Genomic DNA, 23,873 nt, shown 5'->3' on the forward strand with positions numbered 1-23,873 from the left:
CCCAACCCCCACTCCTGGCAACCATTTTCTTTCTGTGTCTATATATTTGGTTGTGTCTATAGGTACTTCATATAAATGGAGTCATAGAATATTTATTCTTTTGTGACTGGCTTGCTTGGCTTAATGTCTTCAAAGTTCATCCACATTGTAGTGTGTGCCAGAATTGTCTTCTTTTTTTAACCCTTAATAATGTGTTGTTGTACGTAATACCTCATTTTGCTTATTTGTCTGTGGATGGACCCTTGGGACACTTCCACATTTGGCGATTGTGAATAGTGCTGCTGTGAACATGGCTGTACAAACATCTGTTTCAGTCCCTACTTTTAGGTCTTTGGGGTATAGACCTAGAAGTAGAATTGCTGGATCATGTAGGAATACTATTTAATTTCTCAAGGAATTGCCATAATGTCTTCCATAGAAGTTGGACCATTTCACACTCCTACCAGTGATGCATGAGGGTTCAGATTTCCCACATCTTTGCCAGCACTGGCTATGCTCTGTTTCTTTGATAGTAGCCTAGGGTATGAAGTGGTATCTTGTGGATTTGATTTGCATTTCCCTAATGATTGGTGATGTCGAGCATCTTTTCATGTGCTTATTGGCCATTTGTCTATGTTCTTTAGGCATAATCCATGTAGTCATTTGTTTATTTTTTAATTGGGCTTGGAGTTTTTTGTTACTGAGTTGCGTGGGTTCTTTATATGTTCTAGATATTAGTCCTTTATCAGACACATGATTTGCAAATGTTCTCTGCCTTTTTTCCATTGATAATGTCTTCTGACGTACAAAAGTTTTACATTTTAATTTTCAACTTACCTTTTTCTGTTGTTGCCTCTGCGTTTGTTGCTGTCATATCCAAGAAATCATTGTCAAATTCAGTTTCATGAAGCTTTTCCCCATTTTCTTCCACAAATTTTATAGTTTTAGCTTTTGTGTTTAGATCTTTGATCCATTTTGAGTTAATTTTTGTAGATAATAGAGTCCAACTTCATGTTTTTGCATGTGGGTATACAATTCTCTTGTATTTTAATTTTAAAAGTAGTATGCTCATTGTAAGTAAATCACATGTGAGAAGTAAATAACATATAAAACAACTCCCACCCTAATTTCACTCCCCAGTAATACTGCTCTTCAGTAGTTTGATATGTTTTCTATATACATACAAATATGGGTTTGTGGGCTTTCACAGAATGGAAAGCATAATGTTATACAGTTTTTCACTTACCATCATGTCCTGAGCATCATGTCCTGAGCATCTGTCCTCTCTCCCTCTGAGTTTATATAGATGTTAATTTTTCTAACATCTTAATTTCATACTGATGAACATTATGTTGTCTCTGGTTTTTCTTTTTTCTTGTTTATATATTTACTTATATTTAGAGAAGGGAAGGGAGGGAGAAAGAGGGGTAGAAACATCAATGTGTGGTTGCCTCTCACACACTCCCAACCAGGGAACTGGCCCACAGCCCAGGTATGTGCCCTGATCAGGAATCAAACTGGCAGCTTTTCAGTTCTCAGGCCAGTGCTCAGTCCATTGAGCCACACCAGCCAGGGCTCTTTCTTTTTAAAAAACAAAACAAAACATTTTTAGTCATTTAATCATTTAAATTTTTTAAAGATTTTATTTATTTTAGAGAGTGGGAAAGGGAAGGAGAAAAAGGGAAACATCAATGTGTGGTTGCCTCTCATGCGCCCCCTACTGGGGACCTGGCCTGCAACCCAGGCAGGTGCCCTGTCTGGGAATTGAACTGGCAGCCCTATGGTTCTTGGGCCCGGTGCTCAATCCACTGAGCCACACCAGCCAGGGCTAATCTTGAAATTTTTTAATTGAATTTATTTGGATGATATTGGTTAGTGAAATTCTATGAATTTCAGTTGTATAATTCTATAATACATCATCTCTGTATTCTGTGTTCACTGCTCTAAGTCAAGTCTCCTTCCGTCACCATTTATCCCTCTATAACCTCTTCTACTTCCTCCTACCCTCCTTTCCCTCTGGTAATCACCATACTGTTGTCTGTGTCTAATGAGTGTTTTGTTGTTATTTTTGCTTAATTTCTTGACTTTTGTCATCCTGCCTGGTTTTTCTTTATTAGAATAATTAGCAGCTCTATTTCTGTATCTTTTCTGTATTCGATTTCTGTTCAACATTATTTAAGAATTTGAAAACACTACATTATGGGAGAGGTCCCAGCCATTATCCAGTGGCTTATTTTTCCCTATTTTTGATTTCTCCTTTTCTTCCTTCTTTTTTTTTCCATAAAAAACTGGTAAAAGCTTACTTTTGCCAGTCACTGTGTTTAGTCTAGAGATTACAATGATGAGTTGAAGCTAGAAGTCTGTGCCCTCAAGGAACTCAGTTTAAGTGTGAGAGACAGTTATAGTAGTGTAACAAGTAGTGATGATGAAGGGCAGTACCAGCTCACCAGGGATACCTAGCGGCAAATTAAAGAGAACTTCCCAGAGGAGAGAGCATGTTAGCTGGGTTTTGAGGAGTGAGTTGGAGTTAATCAGGTCATGGAAGGGTGCAAAGGTTGAACATGTCCTTCTTGTCATTGACAGTTGCCCTCTCATTTACACAGAATAAGTCTACTCTCTCAAGCTCCTCAGATATTTGAACACAGTTGTCATGTACCCCCTAAGTTTCTTCCTGAGGTCAAGGGTGATAATGTGGTACAAGGAAGATCATTTTGGGGAAGAGGTAAGCACAGCAGAGAACTTAAGACTCAGTTAGATAAAGGTTTAACTATTCATGATAATAGGCTCAGAGACTTGACACATGTCATTATTGTACTAGCATTTAGTTCTTGCCTTCTTACATTCTTTTTTTTTAAATTTTATTTTAATTGTTGTTCAAGTACAGTTTTCTGTCTTTTACTCCCAGCCCACCCACCCATCCATCCCTCCCCACCTCCCTCCCATCTTACGTTCTTTTTAGTGGTTATATGGCATACAGGTAACCTTTCAGATGAAGTCTAAGGCATTAGATAGTTAATATTCTCCTTTGCTAAATCACTTATCATCAGGCATAATTTCTAGCTTACTGCATACTATATGGGTTTTGTTTTTAACTCAGTTTTATACAGAAGAGTCTCTTTCTAGATGTGATCTTTCTTTGCCATTTCTTTATCTGTAATGTTTTCTTATTGAGAAATAGATGTAGATTTTTTCTTTTTTTCTTTTTTAACTCAACCCTATAGTGAAGTAACCTCTTCTAAGCTTGTCATGTGATGAGACTTGATTCTTAGCTTGATTAGGGAAGAAAATAGGAGCACTTTGCAGGTTTAACCTTGGAGCCCAGACACATAGTACCCAAATGGAAAGCATGGGAAAGTTTCATGGAAAATCAATTAGGTTGCCTACTGAGCAGTTCAACAGTGTTCTCAGTTAAAATGGCATTATGCCCTCAGTTCTCCACCAAAGGTCAACTTTGCCACAGCTCTGAAATTTTCCACTGTTCTTTGCTTTGAAGGTTACCACTCAGCATGGGCAAGGGTTGTTTTTTCATTTGGCACTAGGTTGTTATATGAGCTAATATCAGTCTCTAATCTGAGCTTTAGTTTCCTGATTTATAAAAGTATATTATCTCTCAAATCTTTTTGTAATAGTGATTTCAAATATTTAATGCCTATTTCATTTTCTTGTATTAAATGGGAAAGACATTGTGTAATTTGGCAAAATCCTGGGTTCTTTTAGGCCCTCTGTTTACTTTGGATCCATTTGTCTTGACAACCCGATTATTTGTTTCTGCATTTTATATATTTTTCATGAAAGAATATGGTCTGAAGCCTCATTAAATTTTTGCCAAGATACACTGTTTTTTTGCTGTTAGGTAGAAGGACTTGAATGTAAGGCAGCTTCCCCTTGGTTCTGTTATACTCACTTCTTGCTAGGGACCGACTTCATTTAACTTTTTAAAAAAATCCTGACCTGAGGATGTTTATTAATTTCAGAGAGAGAGGAGAGGGAGAGAGCAAGACATTAACATTGAAAAACATTGATCTCTTGGTGATTTGAACCCACAACCTTTTGTTGTATGGGATGATGCACCAGCCAACTGAGCCACCTGGCCAGAGTGGGACCAACTTTATTTAAATGTGGAAGCAACTTTATTTAAATATCATAGAATTTACCAGGATAGTGTGTCTAGCCTTGCACAGAGTATTTACTAGGTTCCACCAGTGTCTAATGCCAAAACTTTTTCTTGCTGCTGTTGATGTTTTTAAAAACACTGTCTTGCCCTGGCTGGTGTAACTCAGTGGATTGAGCTCGGGCCTTCAAACCACACGATCGCGGTTCGATTCCCAGTCAGGGCACATGCCTGGCTTGCAGGCCGGTTCCCAGCAGGGGACTCATGAGAGGCAACCATACATTGATGTTTCTCTCCTTCTCTCCTTCCCTTCCTCTCTAAAGATAAATAAAATCTTAAAAAGAAAAACAAACCACTGTCTTGACTATGATAGGGGTTTTTTTTTCTTTAATGTGCTGGACTGTTTAGAATTTTGTGTAGTAAGAGATACCAGATTTTTTTTTTTAAGTCTTGAGTGCCTCATGTTTTTGTCCTTAAAATTCAAAGCTGGTCGTGATGTATAATTTAGTTAGCATACAATAGGACACTAATGATTAGTATGTAAAATGCCAAGAGCATTGGATTGGGATAAATTGCTGCTAAATTGCTATGAGACCTTGAGTAAGCTTTCTTTCCATGAAAAATAATAAGTGAATGTAACCCAGATGTGTACACAGTTCATACGAACATTATTTACAATGGCCAAAAAAATGGAACACTTACGTTTTCATTAACTGATTAATGAATAAACAAAATGTAATATATCCATACAATGGATATTATTCAGTAATTAAAATGGAATGATGTACTGTTAGATATGGTGATGTCAATGAACCTATAAAACATGTTCCATTTTTAAAAAGCCAGTCACAGAAGGCCGCATGTTATATGGTTGCCTAGGGCTGGGGAAGTGTGGTGGGTGGTGAGTATTAGGGAATGGGGAATAACTGCTAAGGGGTAGTGTTTGTTTTGGGGGTGATAAAAACGTTCTGAAGTTAAGATCTTTGATAGTTGTACAATCCTGTAAATATATGAAAAACCATTGACTGTACACTTTACAAGGTGAACTTGTTAATATAATTTTATTTCAATAAATGTTTTTAAAATGAGGTTAAATAAGCCTATTTCCAAGATCTCTTCAAGTTTTTTATTATAATGAGCCCAGTTATTGAGTGCTCAAATTTATAGGCAATAACTTCAGGAAGTGAAAAGCAGTACTGTATTCTCATAAGACTTTTTCTTAAATATTTCTTTGTATCTGAGTATCCACTAGGGGACAGCAAAGCCCATTGTAGCCATCTCCTCCTTGTTCTCAATAACACTCTTCATGGACTGAATCTAAAAATCTTAAATTTATATTCCTTTTGAAGAATTTGGGTTGTTGCAGTAAGAGAGTCTGTGGTACTGTACAGCAGGGGAGAAAACCAGCAGGTGTCATAATGGGTCTCATGTTTTACTGAGCAGCTCTGAACAGGGAAGGAAGGAAATTGTGCTGTGTTTCAAAGGTGGATATTGAAATATCTGTAGTCAGAGGTTGGAGTAAGGGATGAGTCAATGTCCACTAGAACGTTAGCAGCCTCTTAAGTAGATTTTTTTGATGTGTTTAAATTATCCTTGCTATTCATAAATGTATACCTGTAAGGCTCTCTCTATGGTTCTGTATTTCTGTAGGAAAGAGAAAGAACAGCATTAGTTTCTCTCCCTCACACGACAGCTTCAGAAGTGGTTGGACTACTATCTTTGTCCCTTGACAGCTCTGTTGTAAAGCCTGTGGCCTTCTAGAATAACTGGCCTTTCCTATAGGAGGAAGACTATATTACTTAAAATGGACCTCTTTGCCTAGAGCAAGGCAGTGAAATCCAGCAGTGGTGTTGTCAGCTAGAACTAGCTGGACTTGTAAAAGTAGCAGGGATTGCTAACCTACTTTAGTTTAGTCATGAGTGAGTCAAGCAGTGTGGCCTCCATCCACAAGGCTGATGATACTAAGGTAACCTACCTAGTCTTTCAGCTTCTGGTGAACTGCCTTAGCTTTACCGTGTCCATCTCAGTTGTGTTTTCTGAGTTTAATACCCCCAAGTTAGCCTTTGTTTATGTAGGTGCTCACCTAATCATTTAGGCAAGAAGTGGTAATACAAGTAAATGAATTATTGTAAAATGGCATTTCTGTTTCTCATTAGAGTGTATATTTTATAGGAGAGAGGGTTGTATTTATTATCAAAACTCCAGATTATATTTTCCACCACACCAACTAGGTTTTGCTTTGCTGAATCTAAACTAATTTGCATTTTATGATCATGGGAGGAGACAGTGCAGGTTATACTGAGGTTACCTGCCCAGAATAAAATCAGGCTAACTCCTAGGACTTTGAAATTTTCACTTAACTTAGAAATTGATGATGAATTTACAAGGAATATTTTGTCAGTACTTCATACTTATTAAGTGTATAGAAAGAAGTACTTTATGTCGGGTTGGCCAAAAAGTTCTTCTTTTTTTTCCATAAGATGACTCTAGTAGTGTTGTTTACTTGTCTTTAACTTCACTCCAAACAATTTTGTTAAGATTGTATTTGTGACAACTGTCATATCGGTGTACATTTACAAATAACATCAAAATTGGTGAGTTTTTGTGTAGCCACTGTAATATTGGAGATGGAAAAATAAGCAACATTTTCAGTATATTATGCTTTATTATTTTAAGAAAGGTAAAAATGCAACTGAAATGCATAAAAAAAGCGATTTGTGCAGTGTATGGAGAGGGCGCTGTGGCTGATCGAGCATGCCAAAAGTGGTTTATAAGGTTTCGTGTTAAAGATCTCTCACTGGACGATGCTCCATGCTCAGGTACACCAGTTGAAGTTGATAGCAGTCAACTTGAGACATTGAGAACAATCAGTTTTATACCAGGTGGGAAGATAGCTGACATACTCAGAATATCCAAATTAATAAAGTTATTGGTGAAAATGAACAATGTGTCTTTCACTTTATGCAAAAAACTAAATGAACTTTTTGGCCAACCCAGTAGGATTTTTAAAATATTTACTTTATATTTAATATTTAGGATTGTGGCACATATTAGTGCAGAAAGTAATAATCTTGTTAACCACAGTTTTATTAGCTATGTGACTGTTGCATATCAGCATTTGCACAATACAGTGGTTCCTGCCTTTGAATGATACTGAGTCTTGAAATAGTTTTCACCAGAAGAGATGTGTCTTTAGTTATTTCCTTCCTTTAATTCCTTGTGTGACCTTTGGCACATATTTTTCACTCCCTTAGAGCTTTGATTTCTTCTATAAGATAAATGACTTAGATAGGAGGAGGAGCTCTGTGAGGTAAATGTACTCAGAATTCTCTTGTATCTTTACCTATTCCTAGTCTTCTTTCAATGTATACTCAGTATTATGTGAAAAATCCATGTTTTCAAGGTCACTGTGGTAATGCTGGCCTGATTTGGTCTCTGTTTAGGTTGCATCTGCTCTAGAAAAATGGAAGACAGCAATCCGTGAAGCTCAGACCTTTTCCAGAATGCATGTTCTGCTTGGGATGCTGGATGCCTGTATCAAGTGGGATATGTCAGCAGAAAATGCCAGATGCAAAGTTTGTCGAAAGAAAGGTATATTTAGGCCAATATTGCTTACCTGAGTGTGTATCAGGACCTCGGATTTCCATTCCCCAGGTCTTTTCTCCTCTAAAGAATTGTACATACACAGGTTTTAATGTGATGGGATAGATTTTACCTTCTGGAGGTATGCAAAATGCCATACTAAAATCACATGCCCGCAAGTCAGAGCAGACCCTTTGTCCCTCAGTTTTGAGTGTAAAGTAAGAGCAGTTGCTGTTTCCAATGTTTAAATCTTAGTTATACAGGAAACAAAATTAGTTAACCTAAACATTTTAATCCCTTTTATTATCTGTGAAATAAGACGGATGCTACCACCAGAGGGCAGTACTTATACATTGTGAAGACTATTTGGGTTTGAGTGTTTCAGCACTGAGTTCTATAGACAGGTATTTGGGAACTTCTTAATGCCGAGAGCTTTCAGAGTACATATGTGTAAAAGGAACTTCATGGCTAAAAGCCTTTTCTGGTGATTAACTTTTCAGTGGCTAAAACTGTTTTGTGAATTTGGCAAGAATTTAATTTCCAAGTATGAAAAGATCTATGTAAAGTCATTCAGTTGCTGTAAAAACTGATCTACAGTAAAGGTTGGGGAGGGGAAATGACCATGTTAAATTGGTTCAGTGTATTTTCAAATGTAGGGAAACTTGAGTGTTAGAAGAGAAACGTACCAGGTGTGAGGTGGGAAGTGTTTAGGGGGGTCCAGAAGAAGGAGGGGCATTAAATGTAATACTTCATGGGGAGTCATTTCTTAGTGGGAAAGGAGCAGCAAAATTTCCTGCTATCACTTGGTTTTTGCTGCCTCTTAGTAAATGTTAACTGTCCTGTTCTAGCCCTTGGTAGATTTGGAGATATAAGTCAGAAGACCTAAGCCCTAAATTACCTACAGACTAATTTCTGATACATTTCTTTTCAGAAAATTACTGCATTTTTTAAAAATATGGGATAGCATTATACTAGAATGTTTGTTCTGCCATGGTATTAATTGAAGTTGAGCGGCTTGCTGTTATAGCTCGTTGACTGTTGCCGTGTTCCTGGCAGTGTTATATAAGTTTATCTCTTTGCAGGTGAGGATGACAAACTGATCTTGTGTGATGAGTGTAATAAAGCCTTCCACCTGTTTTGTCTGAGGCCAGCCCTCTATGAAGTACCAGATGGTGAGTGGCAGTGCCCAGCTTGCCAGCCTGCTACTGCCAGGCGCAACTCCCGTGGCAGGTGAGAATTCTTTTAAAAACAAATAAATGAATAAGTAGCTATTATAATTATGCTGCAGTTACTCAAACTGATTGATTCTAAGGAATTTAAGTTCATCTATTGAGAATAGAACATGTGACCATTTAATGTATTAAAATAGGAACTCTGATTTAATTTTAGCTTAATGCTCACATTTGTACTTTCCACTACCATGCTCTCTGTCTTCTTGACAATACCTCTGCCCCCTGCTTCCAGTTTGCAACCACCAGATCCAGGTCCTCCTTACCCAGACATGTTACTTTCCTTCCTTATAATGATAATTAGAATTTGGGTGTCACTTGGACATCTTCCTCTCCCTCCCCTTCCATAGTCGTTTATTTGCCAGCTGTAAACAGTGAGTGTCCAGGTGTCTTAGGAATCAATCTGCTGTTCATTCTCTAAGGTCCCTATTGTCATTGGTCCTCCTTCATCTCTCACCTTGTCTCCTTCAGTGGCTTCTCAACTCCTCACCTCGTATCTTTATCCTCTTAGCTTTCCCGCTTTTGTGGTTGATACCAGAGTGGTTTACAAAAGGCTCTTAATGTACAACACTGGCATATTTTTATGAGCCCTTCTTCCCATATTTGTGTGCTTGTGACAGACTATCCAGTGTGCATCCTTCTCTCTTGTGCTTTTGTCCCAGCTTCCCAGAAGTCCCTCATTTTACTGGGTAAAATACCAAAAATTTTGTGCTCTTTTGAATTGTCCTCACATCCTTAGAATGAATTGTTCCTCTCTGTGTTCCAGTTGGCTGTTCAATCTCTAAAACAGTATTTTGCTGCATTTTGCCCTTACAATTCGTCTTATACCTGACTGTCATCCTATGACATTGTTAGTGTCCTGTGAGTAGAGGTGGTGCTTTGTTATTCAGTCTAATCCCAACAAGGCCAAACACAGGGCTTCGTAAAAAGGAGGTGCCTAATATTTGCCAAGTTAATACTGTTGTTTTCCATGTCAAAACTTGAGGTTGTAAAAGGGCAGCTTATAGGCATTCTGGCTTGATCTCTCTTTGAAAGGGCAGAGCTGTTTGATCCTGACTCCACCTAACAGTATTACTCGGCTATTTCTCACTCCATTCCAGCTACACTTAGAGAGATGAGGCATGCTATTCTGAAATGGTGGGGCTTTGGACCAGCTGTTCTGAGCTGGGATTACCATTGCTTTGATGTTATGGTCATCTGCAAGCTGTTTCAGCTCCTGGAAGGGGGCCATCAAGGTGGAGTAACACCTGTCTGGGCTTTTATTCTTTCAGTCTACCCCAGAGTTGGGGACACATTTTAATACCTTAAATGTTACATTATCTGGCTGCCTTTGCGAGATAGAAGGAATAGAGTTTTGTATTGTTTTGTGTGGGGGAGGGATAGGGGTTGCGTTTTGCCCTTGATTTCCATTGCCATTGGTATCTCATCCAAAGCATTTGGGGCCTGGTGGAGGAGGTATGCAGTTGAAGTTTACGTTTTTATTCTCTTTCCCGTGTCCTGGCCTAGATTCAGTTTCCCTCCCCTCATCATCAAATCTTTGTAGAGTGTGAAGAAGAAAAAGTTGCTGGGATCCCCGTGGGACTTTATACCCTGGGCACACTTTGGCCTAGAATCACATTCCCTATGTGCTCTTCCCACCCCACAGGAATTATACTGAAGAGTCTGCTTCCGAGGACAGTGAAGATGATGAGAGCACAGAAGAGGAAGAAGAAGAGGAAGAGGAGGAAGAGGAAGAAGATTATGAGGTGGCTGGTTTGAGATGTAAGTATTTAGTTTGCCTTCATAATTAACTTCATAGTCTTTTAGGCTGATTGGAAAGACTGGGTCGGCTGGCAGTGGATAGTCATTGTTGCTGTGGTGCCTTCCTTCTCTCCCATGTTGTGGCTGCTGGGGTGACTTCACTGCCATGGCTTTATTTTATGTATGTATGTATGTGTTTATAAAAATTCCCAGAATATACTGTCTTTTGGGGGAACATGTGAATTTTCCTTTATGTCTTTTTTAATTTTTTTTTTTAAGAGGGGAAAGGAAGAAGAAAGGGAGAGAAACATCCGTGTGCCAGAGAAACATTGATTGGTTGCCTCTCACATGCCCCCAGCCAGGGGCCTGGCCCACACACCCAGGCTCAACTAGGAATCAAACCGGCAGCCTTTGGTTCATAGGCCAGAACTCAACCCACTGATCCACAATAGTCAGAGCCACTGCCATGGTTTTAAAAGGGTTTTCAAGATGCCATTTAACTGCCTTCCTATTAGGAGATCGGGCAGCTTGATCTCAAGAACATCAATTTATGGCAGATTTACTTGATCCAAGACTTAATGGAATTCAAGGTCCCAAGTATGTTTTATGACAGGTATTCTGGTTCCGAACCTCTCAGTGTCTGGGGACAGTGGGTAAAAACAGTCTAGGCCCATTACCATCCCCTAATGGTTCTTTTGCCTTCTGATGTAGTTATGCTTCCTGAGAAGTTCTTTTTCTCCGGTTACAGGGGTTTTTCTCTCCCGTGTAGTATGTAGGACCACAGCTTTACCAGCTTGAAGAGGGAAGACTGGTTTTTCATGGCTTTAGGTGTAAAGTTGTTAGGAAGGTTTCGATCTGGTTCACAACACACTAGGTGCCAGGAGGCGGGGGTGGGCATCATTTATACTTATCTCGTTGACGCTTACTCTCTCGTGTTTATTTTGTGTGAGTCTTTAAGAGCCTTGTTACTGTCATGGTTAAACTTAAAGTTCTGCAGTTTACCCTTTGAATGGCCTCCCTCTTTCTAATACATACCCTTCTTTGTAGGTTAGTAGAAAAAAAGACCACAGATCAAAATTTTGATGAGCTCTTGAAGAGATGGTCTGATTCCCAAGCTCATAGCCTTCTGCATGACTGGGCTTTTGTATGAGGAGAGAGCGGATGTTGTGCATGACCAGTCCCTTACTGCAATGGTGCTGCCAAACTTGAGGGCTTTGGACATGCACACCTGCTCCTGTCTCTCCAGTCCTGCAGGCTTTTAAGTTGGGACACCTCAGTTTCACCCATTCCTATTGGGTTTCTTTTGTTTATTCACTAGGCACGATCTTCCAGATATATAGGGTGAGGAAACAAGCAGTCCATTAAACTTGTGTTACAAAAAGACCAGCATCTACCAGCGGAGAATTGTGATTCAGATGCACGTTTATCTGGGAACAGATTCGGAATAGAGCCATGTATTGCTTTTGTTTATTTTCAAACTAGAGATTGCTTTCCACTTCTGAGTTGTTGCTCTGTTTCCAAGGAATTGTTTTCTTTCCAGGTTTCAAGGGCTTTGTCTGCCAAAAGGATATAGGGGGTATATGATACTTTAGATTTTTTTGTCTACTCTACCTTTTAGGCCACCAAAGATGCAGTTTCCTAGTTCAGTGCAAATCCTTGGGTTGGTGGCTGTCCCTAGCATCCCAAGTTTTATCCTTGGCATCAGCTTCTGATTCTCTATTCCTAGCCTAATCTTGAGCTTGAGATCCTGAAATAGCTGACGAAGGGCTATATCATGGTCTAGAAGTATAATACAAAACACTGTTTAGCCTTGGCTGGTGTATGTAGCTCAGTGGATTGAGCGCGGGCCTGCAAACTGAACAACCGTGGTTCAGTTCCCAATCAGGGCACATTGCCTGGGTTGCAGGCCAGTTCCCAGCAGGGGACGCATGAGAGGCAACCAACCATACATTGGTATTTCTCTCCCTCTCTCCTTCCCTTCTAAATATAAATAAATAAAATCTTAAAAAACCAAAACCAAAACACTGCTTATTCTTGGTGTCACTGCATCTATGTGCCCCTGTCTTTGTCCAGATGTCACCTCCTTGCTTTCCAGAGACATTTGTTTAATGGAGAAACCTTGAGCTGGTCCTTGCGGAGCATTGCTCCCCGAGGAGATACTAAGGAATGTTGCTTTGTGTGGCTTGAGCACCTGTCATAAACCTGCGACACAATTAGTCTTGGGTGCTTTTGTATTTTTTCTCTCTTTGGGGATCCTAGGCAGGGCTCTTATGGAACTGGCCTGTCTGTGGTTTTCAGAAATGCAAGAAGGCAGGACTGGGGCTATCCCTAAATTGTATTCAGTGAGGAAGACTTGGCATAAGTACTTCACATAAATATCAGCTTTTCTCTGAGAAGACTGTGATGGTGAATTTAGGATAAACTGGGAATTATGAAACAGGATCTCTTCTATAGTCAGATTTCATCTCAAATGTAAAATAAAATACATTATACTCTTTCAGCCTGAGTGTGGGCTGCAGGAATTCTAGGCAGACCTGTAGCCAGTGTCCTCTAGGTAAGTCAGTTTACAGTTGAGTCCTTCAAGGGCCTCGATTCCAGGAGTAACTGAACAGGGTGGGGCCAGCGGATAGAGGAACTGAAGGAACTGACCTTCTGAAGAAGCTCTTAAAAAGTGTTTGGCAGCTTATGAAAGTGGTCCATTCTTCATCTACTGCCACCTTTAAGAGGTCCTGTTAGGTAGGGCAAGAGATTTATTAGCAAACAGCACCCTGTAGCCCAAGGAAGCTGTTGCTTTGGTTGTCCTGATTATCTCCCCATTCCATAATGTGCTTCTTTTATTCTCAGTTGTTCTCTCAGTCTGTGCTTTTCATTTCAGTGAGACCCCGAAAGACTGTCCGAGGCAAGCAGGGTGTGATCCCCCCTGTGGTAAGGCCAGGCCGACGACCAGCCAAGAAGCCACATCCTTCTACCAGGAGGTCTCGGCCAAAGGTACCACCTGTGGATGAAGCTGAGGTTGATGAGCTGGTAAGAATTATTTATTATTCTGCCTCTAATGTTTGTTTCTTAGCCCCACTCCAGCAGTAGGAATTCATTTGACAACAGGTGGGAGCCTCCCCCTCTCCTCCTTCCTCCCTGACTTTGGAGGCTGCTGGGTGGGCCTGTAGCAGACGGAGGCAGTAGGCCCTCCAGGAACAGCTATGTCCGGCATTCCCCTGCTGTAGCCTGCAAACATTGTCTCCTTTAGTTAACGGGCAGCCTGTGACTTGTTACGGATTTTAAAATAGTATCCATGTGTCTCCAGTGGCTCAAAGGGGCTGGGTCTCCATTGTGGGAATGTCAGCAATGTCGGAGCCTCACTTACTCACTGGTCTTTGCTGGCAGTTGTTATGGGAGGGACATTACCCTCCCCTCTGCTCCTCAGCCAGTGTGATTTTAGTGGTTTTGTTTTAGATTTCACTTGAGCTTTAAAGAACAAAATGAGGCCTTTGAAAACTTTGTTTCAACAGGCCAAATTGGGGTTGGGGTGGGCTGGGGTCATAAAGCAAACTATTATGGGAGCTCAGAGGGCACTGAGAGATTCTCCTACTTAGCCCTAACCCCTTCAACTCTGTAGCTCCTTCTGCTTCAAGTCACAGCCTGTTGTTGGGCACCTGGGAGGGAGGCCCCCTCTCTTTTTTCCTTAGTCACTTAGCGCCCACACGCCTGCAGCAGGCGAGCATAGGGAAAAACATTGTACCTCTTCTTCCCTGGGACTACCTACCCCCACAAAATTGTTTGCCAGTGTCCCCATAACCCCTCTGGCTTTCTGCAATTGCTTGCTTATACCCAACCACAGTGTTACCACAGTCCCAGGTCCATCTGCTCTCACTGGGCTAGCACCCTGTTGACAGTGGCCTTCTCTAGCTGCCCTCCATCAGGACTGCTATAATACGGCACCTGCTGCCTGCCCTCTGCTGCTTTGATCACTGTCTACCAGGCAAGATGCCATTCCCTGCCTGAGAGGGCTTTCTGACTTAAATGTCAGATGATTTTGACTGTGTCTGCTCCAAGAACATTGTTGAACTCTTTCTTTCTTTCTCTCTGTTTAAAGCAGACAATACATTTTCTGCTTTGTCTACTCTTCCCCTCTTGGACCCGTAATAACATATCTTCCTCCTTTGGCACCAGGTGCTTCAGACCAAGCGGACCTCTCGGAGGCAAAGCCTGGAGTTGCAGAAGTGCGAGGAGATCCTCAGCAAGATTGTGAAGTACCGTTTCAGCTGGCCCTTCAGGTGAGCTCTGTGTTCCCAAACACAGAGGGGTAGGACCCACCTAGCAGCTCAGGGAGTGCTTGTTTGAACCCCAAGGAACTAATGTGATCCCTTCTTTTCAAGATGTCTCAGTGGTGGGGGATTAGCTCTCCAAACCAGTAGAGACTTGGTACCAGGTGAACACACCTTCTCTGTGCCTGCCAGTTGGCTGATCTCGGCAGGGGCGGGCCTTCTGTAGCTGAGGGTTGAACAGCAAAGTTTGTTGTATTTAAGGCTGTGCTGATAGCTCCTTTTGGTTCTTCTCTACAGGGAGCCTGTGACCAGAGATGAGGCTGAGGACTACTATGATGTGATCACCCATCCCATGGACTTCCAGACGATGCAGAACAAATGTTCCTGTGGGAACTACCGCTCTGTGCAGGAGTTTCTTACCGACATGAAGCAAGTGTTTACCAATGCTGAGCTGTACAACTGCCGAGGCAGCCACGTGCTAAACTGTATGGTGAAGACAGAACAGTGTCTGGTGGCTCTGTTGCATAAACACCTTCCTGGCCACCCATATGTCCGTAGGAAACGCAAGAAGTTTCTCGATCGGTTTGCTGAAGATGAAGGGGACAGTGAGCCAGAGACCGTTGGACAGTCGAGGGGACGAAGACAGAAGAAGTAGAAAGGCGGGGCCCTGGTAAGGGAGAGGGAGCTGATGTTGGGGGAATAAAGGGGAGAGCAAGGGAAGAGTGGAAAGGAGGTGAGAGAGCAACGTAGAGAAGAACGTGGAAGGGAGGAGGGCATCGCAGGGAGTCCAGAAATGCCTGTCATCCCAAGTTTGTGGTTTTTCTAAAACTCTCCATAGGGCCTTAATCAAGCAGAGCTCTTTAGAGAGTGTAATATTGTGTTGGTGGTCTCTGCCTAGAAATATGGGTGGTAGATGGCCTTAAACTCCCCCTCCCCCTTCCTGAGAGTTTCCAGGAAGAGCCATGGGTCCGAACCCAGTTTCTTTCCTTCTTTCCTTTTTTCCTAAGGCCCCTTCCACTTTGGCCACCACAATAGTGCCAAGCCCTCTGGTCTCCAGGGGCGGGATTACTGTATTTCATAGCAGGAGCGAGTGTAATCAGGCCAGTTAGGGAGGTGGTGTTGGCTTTTTAAAATCTATATTTATATACAGCCTCATTTCTTTTTAAGCCCATGCTCTGTCTCTTCCTCCCGCTCCCTCTCAGGTGATGATATCAGTGAGTGCCATACCGAATTCTGTATTCACCAGCATCATGAAACATTTGTGCTCTTTTGAGTTGATCTTGGCAGAGTAAAGGGACATTTCCTGGAGCCATTCCTGAGTGCCCTTCCCCTTCCCCTTCTTTGTGACAACTCTCTTTCCAGTCCCACCCCACCTCACTCTCTCAAACAAACAAACAAACAAACAAAACTAAGGCACTTCACTTAGAGACTGGAGTCCTGCTTATAATCATGCATATATAATCTTTACTTTGATGGGTCTGGCTAGAGGGGTGTTGGAGCCCAGCCCACCCACATACCAGACAAGCTCTTAGGGGAGCAGAAGAAAAGCAGGAAGAATTGAAATGTTTAATTTTTTAAAAATCGACTTTTCTAGTTATTAAAAGTTGCTTGTTTCAGCAGTGATATTGTATAAAGAACATCTTGTAAAATATTTGTCATCTTGCTTTGGCACATGTACAGTACAATTTATATGATAATGTGTTTGCTTTCCTTTGCCCCATCTCCTCCCTCAGCCCGTTCTCTCCTTTAGAGAAGTGGGTTGGAGGTTCATCATAGCAATCAATGTGACCTGGTGGGGGCAGGGGCACCCCCTGCCTGCCCTTGTGGCTGTTCCCCTCCTCCATGTCCATCTGCACTGCCCTCTTCCCATGCCTCTCTGGCCTCAGACTCTGCTCCCTGAGAACCTGGGTCTCGCAGTGGTGTCAGTGGGAGGAGGGATGGGAAGAGAAGTTAGACGGCCCCTCCCCTCAATGACTCTAGCGCTGGTAGTTACATTTAGGTGAAACTTTGTAGTCTTCTTTCCCTTTTATGAAAGATTTTGATAAAAATGCAAAACAGGGTTTAATTTTTTTTTATCAACTTTGAATTTGGAAATTTTGAGAACTTAGGTTCTTCTCTACCTATTTAAATTAAGGGAAAAGAATTCCACGAAGGGGATTGCAACTTATAGAACTTGAGAATAAAGCCTCTTAGTATTAAACTTTTAAGGTGTGATCCCTGTCTCTCCGTCCTCTTCTTTCAAGGACTTTGGGGATTTGCTCCAGTGGCTGGTGGATAGGTTTACCGTCCCCTCTCCCACAGGCTTGGAATCAGCACTGACATGACAGTTTCATAATCCCAGCCACCGACGCCTTTTCCTGCCTCTTACCCTAGAGCCAGTCTGTTCTTGTTAACAGTAAGAATCCTGTGTTCCCACTTCAGTGACACCTGAATTGTTTTTTAATTGTCTTTAAGGAGGAAGGGCCCCATTGAGGGGTGAACTTGTAATAAATTGGAATTTCAAATAAACATTATGTACTTGTGTTTATAAAGAAGAAACCGTTCTGGTGAGTCTTTATTTCTGCAGGTGGTAGTGGGTAGTATATGTCCTGAGCAATTGTTTTCCTGTCCACTCTTGGAACCAGTTTTTCCTCAGCATCGAGAGGACCCCTGACTTTTTAGCCACAGGTTAGACCCGCTTCTGACTTCCTTGCCTCCAGAGACATTTCCGACGCCCTGGGCACCAGAACATGGCCTTCAGGTTTCTCCTAGCCTTGCCTGTGTCTGAAACCCCCTGAGTTTAATTTGAAATTTCTAAGAGTAAGGGGAAGTATTTTTTTTTAAGACTTCACTGTGGAAATTTATGTACTCCTTCAGTTAATTTTGGGGAAGTTCATGACCTTTTTTAAAACACTTTCAAGGAAAATTTCAAACTATACAAAAAGAGAAAGCATAGTGACTTGTCATGTATATAGCTTGAACAATTCTACCACATAGCTAGTCTTCATTTATTTTTTATGCTGGGACTTTTTATAAAGTCTCAAGTGGTGGATTTCGAGTAGGAAACTGCTGGGTGGCAGCTCAGCTGTGGAATTCAAAGATTTTGTAGAGCCACAGCGCGACCCCGTTTACTGAGAAGGGAAACTGCCAGTGTCTGCCCAACGGAACCAGAGGCAGTGTGTGGTAAGGTGGGGAGATTGAGGAGGCACATAAACCCAGGGCGCGCCTTCTGCCACTGACGCGCTGTGTGGCCTTGCTGCTGCGTGTGGGCGTGGAGCCAGGCCTGCACTGAGCACTTGGGGGTTTTCAGTCTCGAAGGGGAGGAAGCAGTTTGCCCCAAGGTCAAACTGGATTTGATCGGCCCTAAGGTTCTGGATAAAGGAGGGTGCTACTCGGAGCATTTTCTACACGCAGTTGGACTCCCAGCTCACATGTTCGCAGACCTGTTCCTTAGGCCACACTAGTGCCTGTGGGGCCATGTGACTTCACGCAGGGTCTGTGTCTTGGTCCTGTCCAACTTCTCAGCCCCATTCCTCCCTACTCCTGCAGTGGTGTGACCGTGCGGGGAGCCACCTGATTTTGGTCAACTACTGTAAACGGAGATGAGAATTTTTGAAGATGGATCTGAATGATTACTTCTGAGAACCAGTGAAGACCTCTCCCTCATCCTGCTCTTTTTCCTCAGGAGACGAGGCACTGCAGGGGTGGCAGTGAGGTGGCATCTGGATTCCAAAGCCACCACTTGGGCAGTGCGGTGTCTACAACTCGCCAGGGAGCCAGGGTCTCCTTAGCAGGGGTGAGAAAACTCAAGGTGGAAAGAAGGTTGCTCTTGTTACCGATTCCATTACTACCCCTGCCCAGGGCCTTCAGGCCTTTTTACACCCAGGATTGCCCCAGAATCCTGGAGCTTTCTCTTTCAGGACTGATAGCAGCTACTGACACCCCTGAGGCCTCACCTCAATCTGACCTCTGTTAAGACTCCTGTGAACTTTGAATTGTTTCCGGGGAACTAATACCGACTGAGAAGTTCCTTTAACTCGGGCCAGGCCCTCCCACGTATGAGTTCTGACTGGCCGTGTGCATACCAACATGCTGTGTGGCTCTAAGACCCACCTGCTGAGCCACCAGGGCCACTGAGGGTAGGGGCAGGAGGCAGATAATGCACAGGCTAGCAGGTGTTGGTTTCTGAGGAATTTGGGGGGCACTCGAATTACTTTCGTAGGGGTGGGGGTAGATTCTGCTTTAGGAGGGACTTCTGGACAAAACCACCCCAGGTTACAATGTCTGCAGTTGTCCCTCGGGAGGTGGTGGTGGTGGTGGCGGAAGTCACAAAAGCTCTGGAGGCTGCAGACCACCTGGCTCTCTGCTCTGGAACCCACCAAGTCCTCCACTTGCCACTGTCTGGCAAGCGGGGAGAGGACCACATCGAGGACTTTGGTAAAAGGTCGTCAGTGGATGTTTCCTTCCTTTTCCTCTAGGGTCTGGGACATTTCCATAGTGGCTTCCAGTGCTGAGAAGCCTTGGCTGGCAAGGCCCACGCTCCCTCCCAAGTGAACCATCTCAGCCTCAAAGCAGACAGAGACCCACTGCACTTTCCCCACCATCCCCCACCCCCTCCCAGTTCTGGAAGCCAGTCTGGTTTCTGCTGAGTGGGACATAGCCAAGGACCACCCCTCCTTGCTCCAACGATTGGCAAGGAATAGGGCGAACTGGTGCCACGATAAAGCTAACCCTCCACCGGTACAACCTGCCTTTCTCTTCTTCCCTCCTGATCCTCCCCTTTTTCTCTAGCTGCCCTTGCCCTATGCAGGCCCTCAGAGTTTCAGCTCTACTCCCTGCAAACCTGGCCTACTAGCCCAGCTTGGTGCAGCCACTGCCCCTCCCACTCTGAACTTGAGGCCCCTGTCACCTTTAATAAGCCCATCTTGTCTCAAGGACGCCTCGTAGGGAGAGTTACAAGGTGTTACGGTCACTTGGTGCATTGGTCAAAGAAGGCACGGGGACCTCCTGTGTGTACTCCGTGAGAAGGGAGAGACTGGACAGGGAGGAGGCCACATGTAGGACATGCAGAAGCAAAGGCACAAGGGTTGCAAAATTCCCCCAGCAGCCAGTACTGTGCCTTGCAGTGAGGGACAGCCCCAAACCCCTCTCAACCGGTAGCTGTCTTCTGAGACATTGACATTACTGCTTTTGTTTTCATTCTTGTCCTTTGAGATGTGTGGTTGGAGCAGGGTGAGAGCTCTGGCTTGAGAGGCCCTGGGTTTGGGGGCTGAGACCTAGCAATAAAATGAACCAGTTGACCTGGGGCCTCCATTTGGCTTTAAAGTGAGGCTGGCCATGGGGCTGGATCCTCGGGGTGCCCTGGCAGTGACCATGGTGTGTCTTACACACCCAGGGAGAGTACCAAGACCTTCAGCTTGGCTAAAGCTGAGGCCAAGATAGGGCCCTGGATTCTGACCCCAAGCTGATGGGGGTCTCTGGGGCCTGGCACACAAACACAGGGACCTTTTCCTATCCTTCAGCACAGAAATCTGCAAGATGCCCCAGGGATCCACACAAACCCCTGTCATTTCTCACTGCTGCTCCCAGCACCTCAAATCTTCCCACAGCCCCTTAGGAGCTGGAGGCCCAATACTCACTGTGCTCAGGGGGTCCCATCTCTAAGCCTACGTCTGCTACCAAGATGCCAAGATACCAGTCCAGGCACATCTCCACTCCACCAAGAGAGATGACCGGTGGGGTGGGACGCACTGACTGGGTTCCCAGTGAGTGACACGAGTGCACGGACAATCTTTGAAGGCAGTGAGGAGGGTCAGAGTGTAGCCTCAGGGCCCAGGGAGGAGATAGATGGCTGGGCTACAAGAGGCAGTAGGAGCGGGTCCCGAACCTTTGAGAGGCTGATGCCCTCATTTTCTACACAAATGAGGAATGCGTCTGAGAAAAGACTTACCCACAGCCCCTAACAGGCTAGACTCTTCAGGGCCAGAGGTAGGAGTGGCATCCCAGGGGGTTCCCTGAGCACCTCAGCAGGCGTCCCAGTACTCACTTCGGGAAGCAGGAGCCCAGGCCTCAGAGGGAGGCAAGTGGGTTGCCAAAAGGAGCAAAGACAGGCAAAAGAGAAACACACACACAGAATCTGGGACTCCAGCAAAACAGCTGTTCCATGGGGCACGTTCTCCTGATTGGTGGGGAGCCAGAGAACAGGGGCAGGGGGATGAGCCCAGCACCCACCCTAGCTCTGCTCACCAAGGAGCCTCCTGCAGAGCACCCACCCTCCTACTTTCCCCCTTCCCAGGCCAGAGATGACTCAGGGTGCAACAAGGGGGTTTATTCCAGTCACAGCTTCCAGAGAAACTCAACAATAAATTACATCATTAAATAAACTCCCGCCTGGACCATGCCCCCTTCTGCCCCTTCTCCACATGCTCCCCCAGGAGGCCGTGGAGACTCAGCCAGCCCCACCCCCTGCACTAGGCCATAGGGGAGTGAGCCTCACCAGGACCTCACATGCGAGGGCTGAAGGAGAGTCTCCCCGCCCTGGTCCTTGGCCCCCTTGCACTCACTTGCCTGACCTTGACAGCTGGGCAGCTGCTAGTCAGCTGTCTCCTCCGGAGGGTGTGTGTAGGAGGGGGCAACAGCCGCCCTGCACAGGCCTGTGTACCTAGAGGTGTGTGGGGTTCTCCAGAGAGGGGTCCGTCTTAGTCATGTGCAAGACCACGGTGGGGGCCTTATAGTGGCAATGAGTGCCACGGCCATAGCCCCCTGGGGCCCGGCAGGCCTTTGTGCGGGCCCGGTTAGCTGCCATCTTGCGGTGGCATAGACTCTGCCAGGTCTGGAAAGTCTTGGAGCTCCATACCCAGACACCGCTGGTGATGCCCACCACCAGCGACATGAAGATTTTGAGCATAAAGACAGCCACAGTGGGCACTGAGCCCCCTTGCAGTGAGCAGTCCCTCCGGCCGCCAGGCATGCTGGCTGGGGAACATAGCTGCTCTGTAGCCCGAAGGCGCCAGAAGTCCATGTTGAGGCGTTCATAGACATAGCACACTATGACGCATGTGGCTGGCACTGTGTAGAGGATGGAGAAGACCCCGATCTTGACCATGAGCTTCTCCAGCTTCTCTGTGTTGGTTCCTCCTGTCTTCATGATCTTGCGAATGTGGAAGAGGGCCACGAAGCCAGTCAGGAGGAAGCTGGTGCCGAGCACCAAGTAGCAGGAGAGGGGCACCAGCACGAAGCCTGTGAGCGCAGCCGCGTCCATGCTGGCCACGTAGCAGAGCCCCGTCAGCTCATCCCCCGCCACCTTGCGCAGAGTCAGGATAATGATGGTCTTGAGGGCTGGCAGGCCCCAGGCTGCCATGTGGAAGTAGCTGCCGTGGGCCTCAATGGCCTCGTGGCCCCATTTCTTGCCGGCTGCCAGGAACCAGGTGAGTGTCAGCACAACCCACCACAGGGAGCTGGCCATGCCAAAGTAGTAGAGCAGCAAAAAGACGAGGGTGCAGCCCGTGTTCTCTAAGCCCTCCTGGATCACGTAGAGCGCACCCGCCTCTTGGTCACAGGCTACGCTCTGGGCCCCGGCCACCGCGCGGATGAGGAAGGCCAGCGAGTAGACGTTGTAGCACATGGAGAGGAAAATGATGGGTCGCTCCGGGTACTGGAAACGGTGAGGCTCCAGCAGGAAAGTGAGTACGGTGAAGGCCGTGGAGAAGAAGCACAGCGCTGACCACACGGCCATCCAGACGAGCGCGAAGTCTTTGTCACGCCGCGACCAGAACACCTCGACACCCGGCCCGCAGCGCGGCGCGCAGGAGCGGCTCTTCTCTACGTACTGGAACTTCTCCGGGTTCTCGCAGGTGCCGCCGCCGCCCAGGCCTGGGGCTGCATCTCCGGGGGGCCGCGCGGGCCGCGGCGCCACAGGCAGCATGCCCAGGCCCTTGTGGGGTTCGGCGGGGCCGGCCGTGGCGTTCTCGGGTGCCTCCATGCAAAGCGCGTGGGGGTCGTTGCGCGTGGGCAGCCTGGCGCAGTCCAGCGAGTCCGGCCAGCCAAAGTTGAACTGCTCCATGATGGGCGCGCAGCGCAGCCGCGCCTGCTCGCACATGGGCCGGCAAGCGGGTATGGGCGTCGAGACCTGGTCGGTGCACATGGGCGCGTAGAGTGAGCACAGGAAGAAGCGCAGGTGGCTGTGGCACCCGTACTGCACGAGCGGCGCAAACTCGGTCAGCTCGGCGGCTGCCTCGCCTTGCGACGTGTGGCCCAGCAGGTTGGGCATACGGGTCAGGTTGTAGCCGATGCCGCGGCACATGGGGATCTCCACCGCCTGGCACGGCGGTGGCCCGCGCCCGCGCTCCGGGTCGAAGCGGCCGATCTCCAGCGCCGCGCCGCCCGCCGCCAGCAGCTGCCACAGCAGCAGCGCCCGGCGGAGCGGCGGCACGGCCATCCCGGGCTGCCCTGGCGGAAGGCGGGAGGTCGGCCCCGGCTCACTCGGGCAGCGCCGTGCGCCCCGGTGCCGACCCGCCACGTCGCGGGGCGCGGGCCATCGCTGAGCCGCCCGCGTGTGTCTGGGCTCAGCTGGCCGCTCTGAGCAGCGCGCAGGAAAAAGTCGCCCCAGAGAGAAGAGGCGCCGAGCCGCCACCGCCGCTGCCACTCCAGCGGCCGCGGAGCTAGAGCCGGCGCCGCCTCGGGAGGCCGCCGCTACAAGCCTCGGGGTGGGGCGCCGGGTGGACAAGCCCAGGGGCGGGTCCTCCGCGTGCCGGGCCCGCCCCTGCCCGGGCTTTAAAGGCGCAGCATCCCGCAGCCACCCCGGGGCGCCCCGGGGGTGCGGTCCTGTGGGGCGCGTTGTACGTACCACATCCTCTGCTCGCTCACTCTCGGTTATTCTCCTTCCCTTGCTGCCCAATCTTTCCCCGCGACAGGACAGTCAGCGGGAGATTCCTCCTTCTCCACACTGAGTTGTCTCTTCTTGTCCCGCGTGGAGAGACCCTTTCTAATGCT

At 46.0% G+C, this 23,873-nt stretch overlaps 2 protein-coding genes across 3 annotated transcripts in view; one reads left to right on the plus strand and one right to left on the minus strand.

Annotated features, from left to right (window-relative positions):
* The window catches only part of BAZ1B (bromodomain adjacent to zinc finger domain 1B), a 79,111-nt gene extending 61,674 nt beyond the window's left edge, over positions 1-17,437 (plus strand). The window contains exons 14-20 of one of the 2 annotated variants that reach the window (XM_037054754.1): positions 7,534-7,681; positions 8,755-8,902; positions 10,547-10,662; positions 13,517-13,665; positions 14,809-14,912; positions 15,201-15,573; positions 16,106-17,437. In XM_037054754.1, the coding sequence (XP_036910649.1) occupies positions 7,534-7,681; positions 8,755-8,902; positions 10,547-10,662; positions 13,517-13,665; positions 14,809-14,912; positions 15,201-15,558 (1,023 nt within the window). In that variant the 3' untranslated portion in view covers positions 15,559-15,573; positions 16,106-17,437. Of the gene's footprint in view, positions 1-7,533; positions 7,682-8,754; positions 8,903-10,546; positions 10,663-13,516; positions 13,666-14,808; positions 14,913-15,200 lie in introns of both variants that reach the window. The other variant, XM_037054753.1, reaches the window with a different exon arrangement.
* A 3,758-nt stretch (positions 17,438-21,195) lies between these two features.
* On the minus strand, positions 21,196-23,574 carry FZD9 (frizzled class receptor 9). The gene has a single exon (XM_037054778.1). It carries the CDS (start codon positions 23,317-23,319, stop codon positions 21,544-21,546), a length of 1,776 nt encoding a protein of 591 aa, XP_036910673.1. The 5' UTR covers positions 23,320-23,574; the 3' UTR covers positions 21,196-21,543.
* Positions 23,575-23,873: the final 299 nt, after the last annotated feature.

The sequence above is a fragment of the Sturnira hondurensis genome, unplaced genomic scaffold, assembly GCF_014824575.4.
Source record: "Sturnira hondurensis isolate 20B ecotype Veracruz unplaced genomic scaffold, ASM1482457v3 Scaffold0008380, whole genome shotgun sequence".
Lineage (NCBI taxonomy): Eukaryota > Metazoa > Chordata > Mammalia > Chiroptera > Phyllostomidae > Sturnira > Sturnira hondurensis.

Excerpts from the sequence above, each read along its gene's own strand:
- FZD9 (XM_037054778.1), bottom strand. The coding sequence starts at position 23,319 with ATGGCCGTGCCGCCGCTCCGCCGGGCGCTGCTGCTGTGGCAGCTGCTG.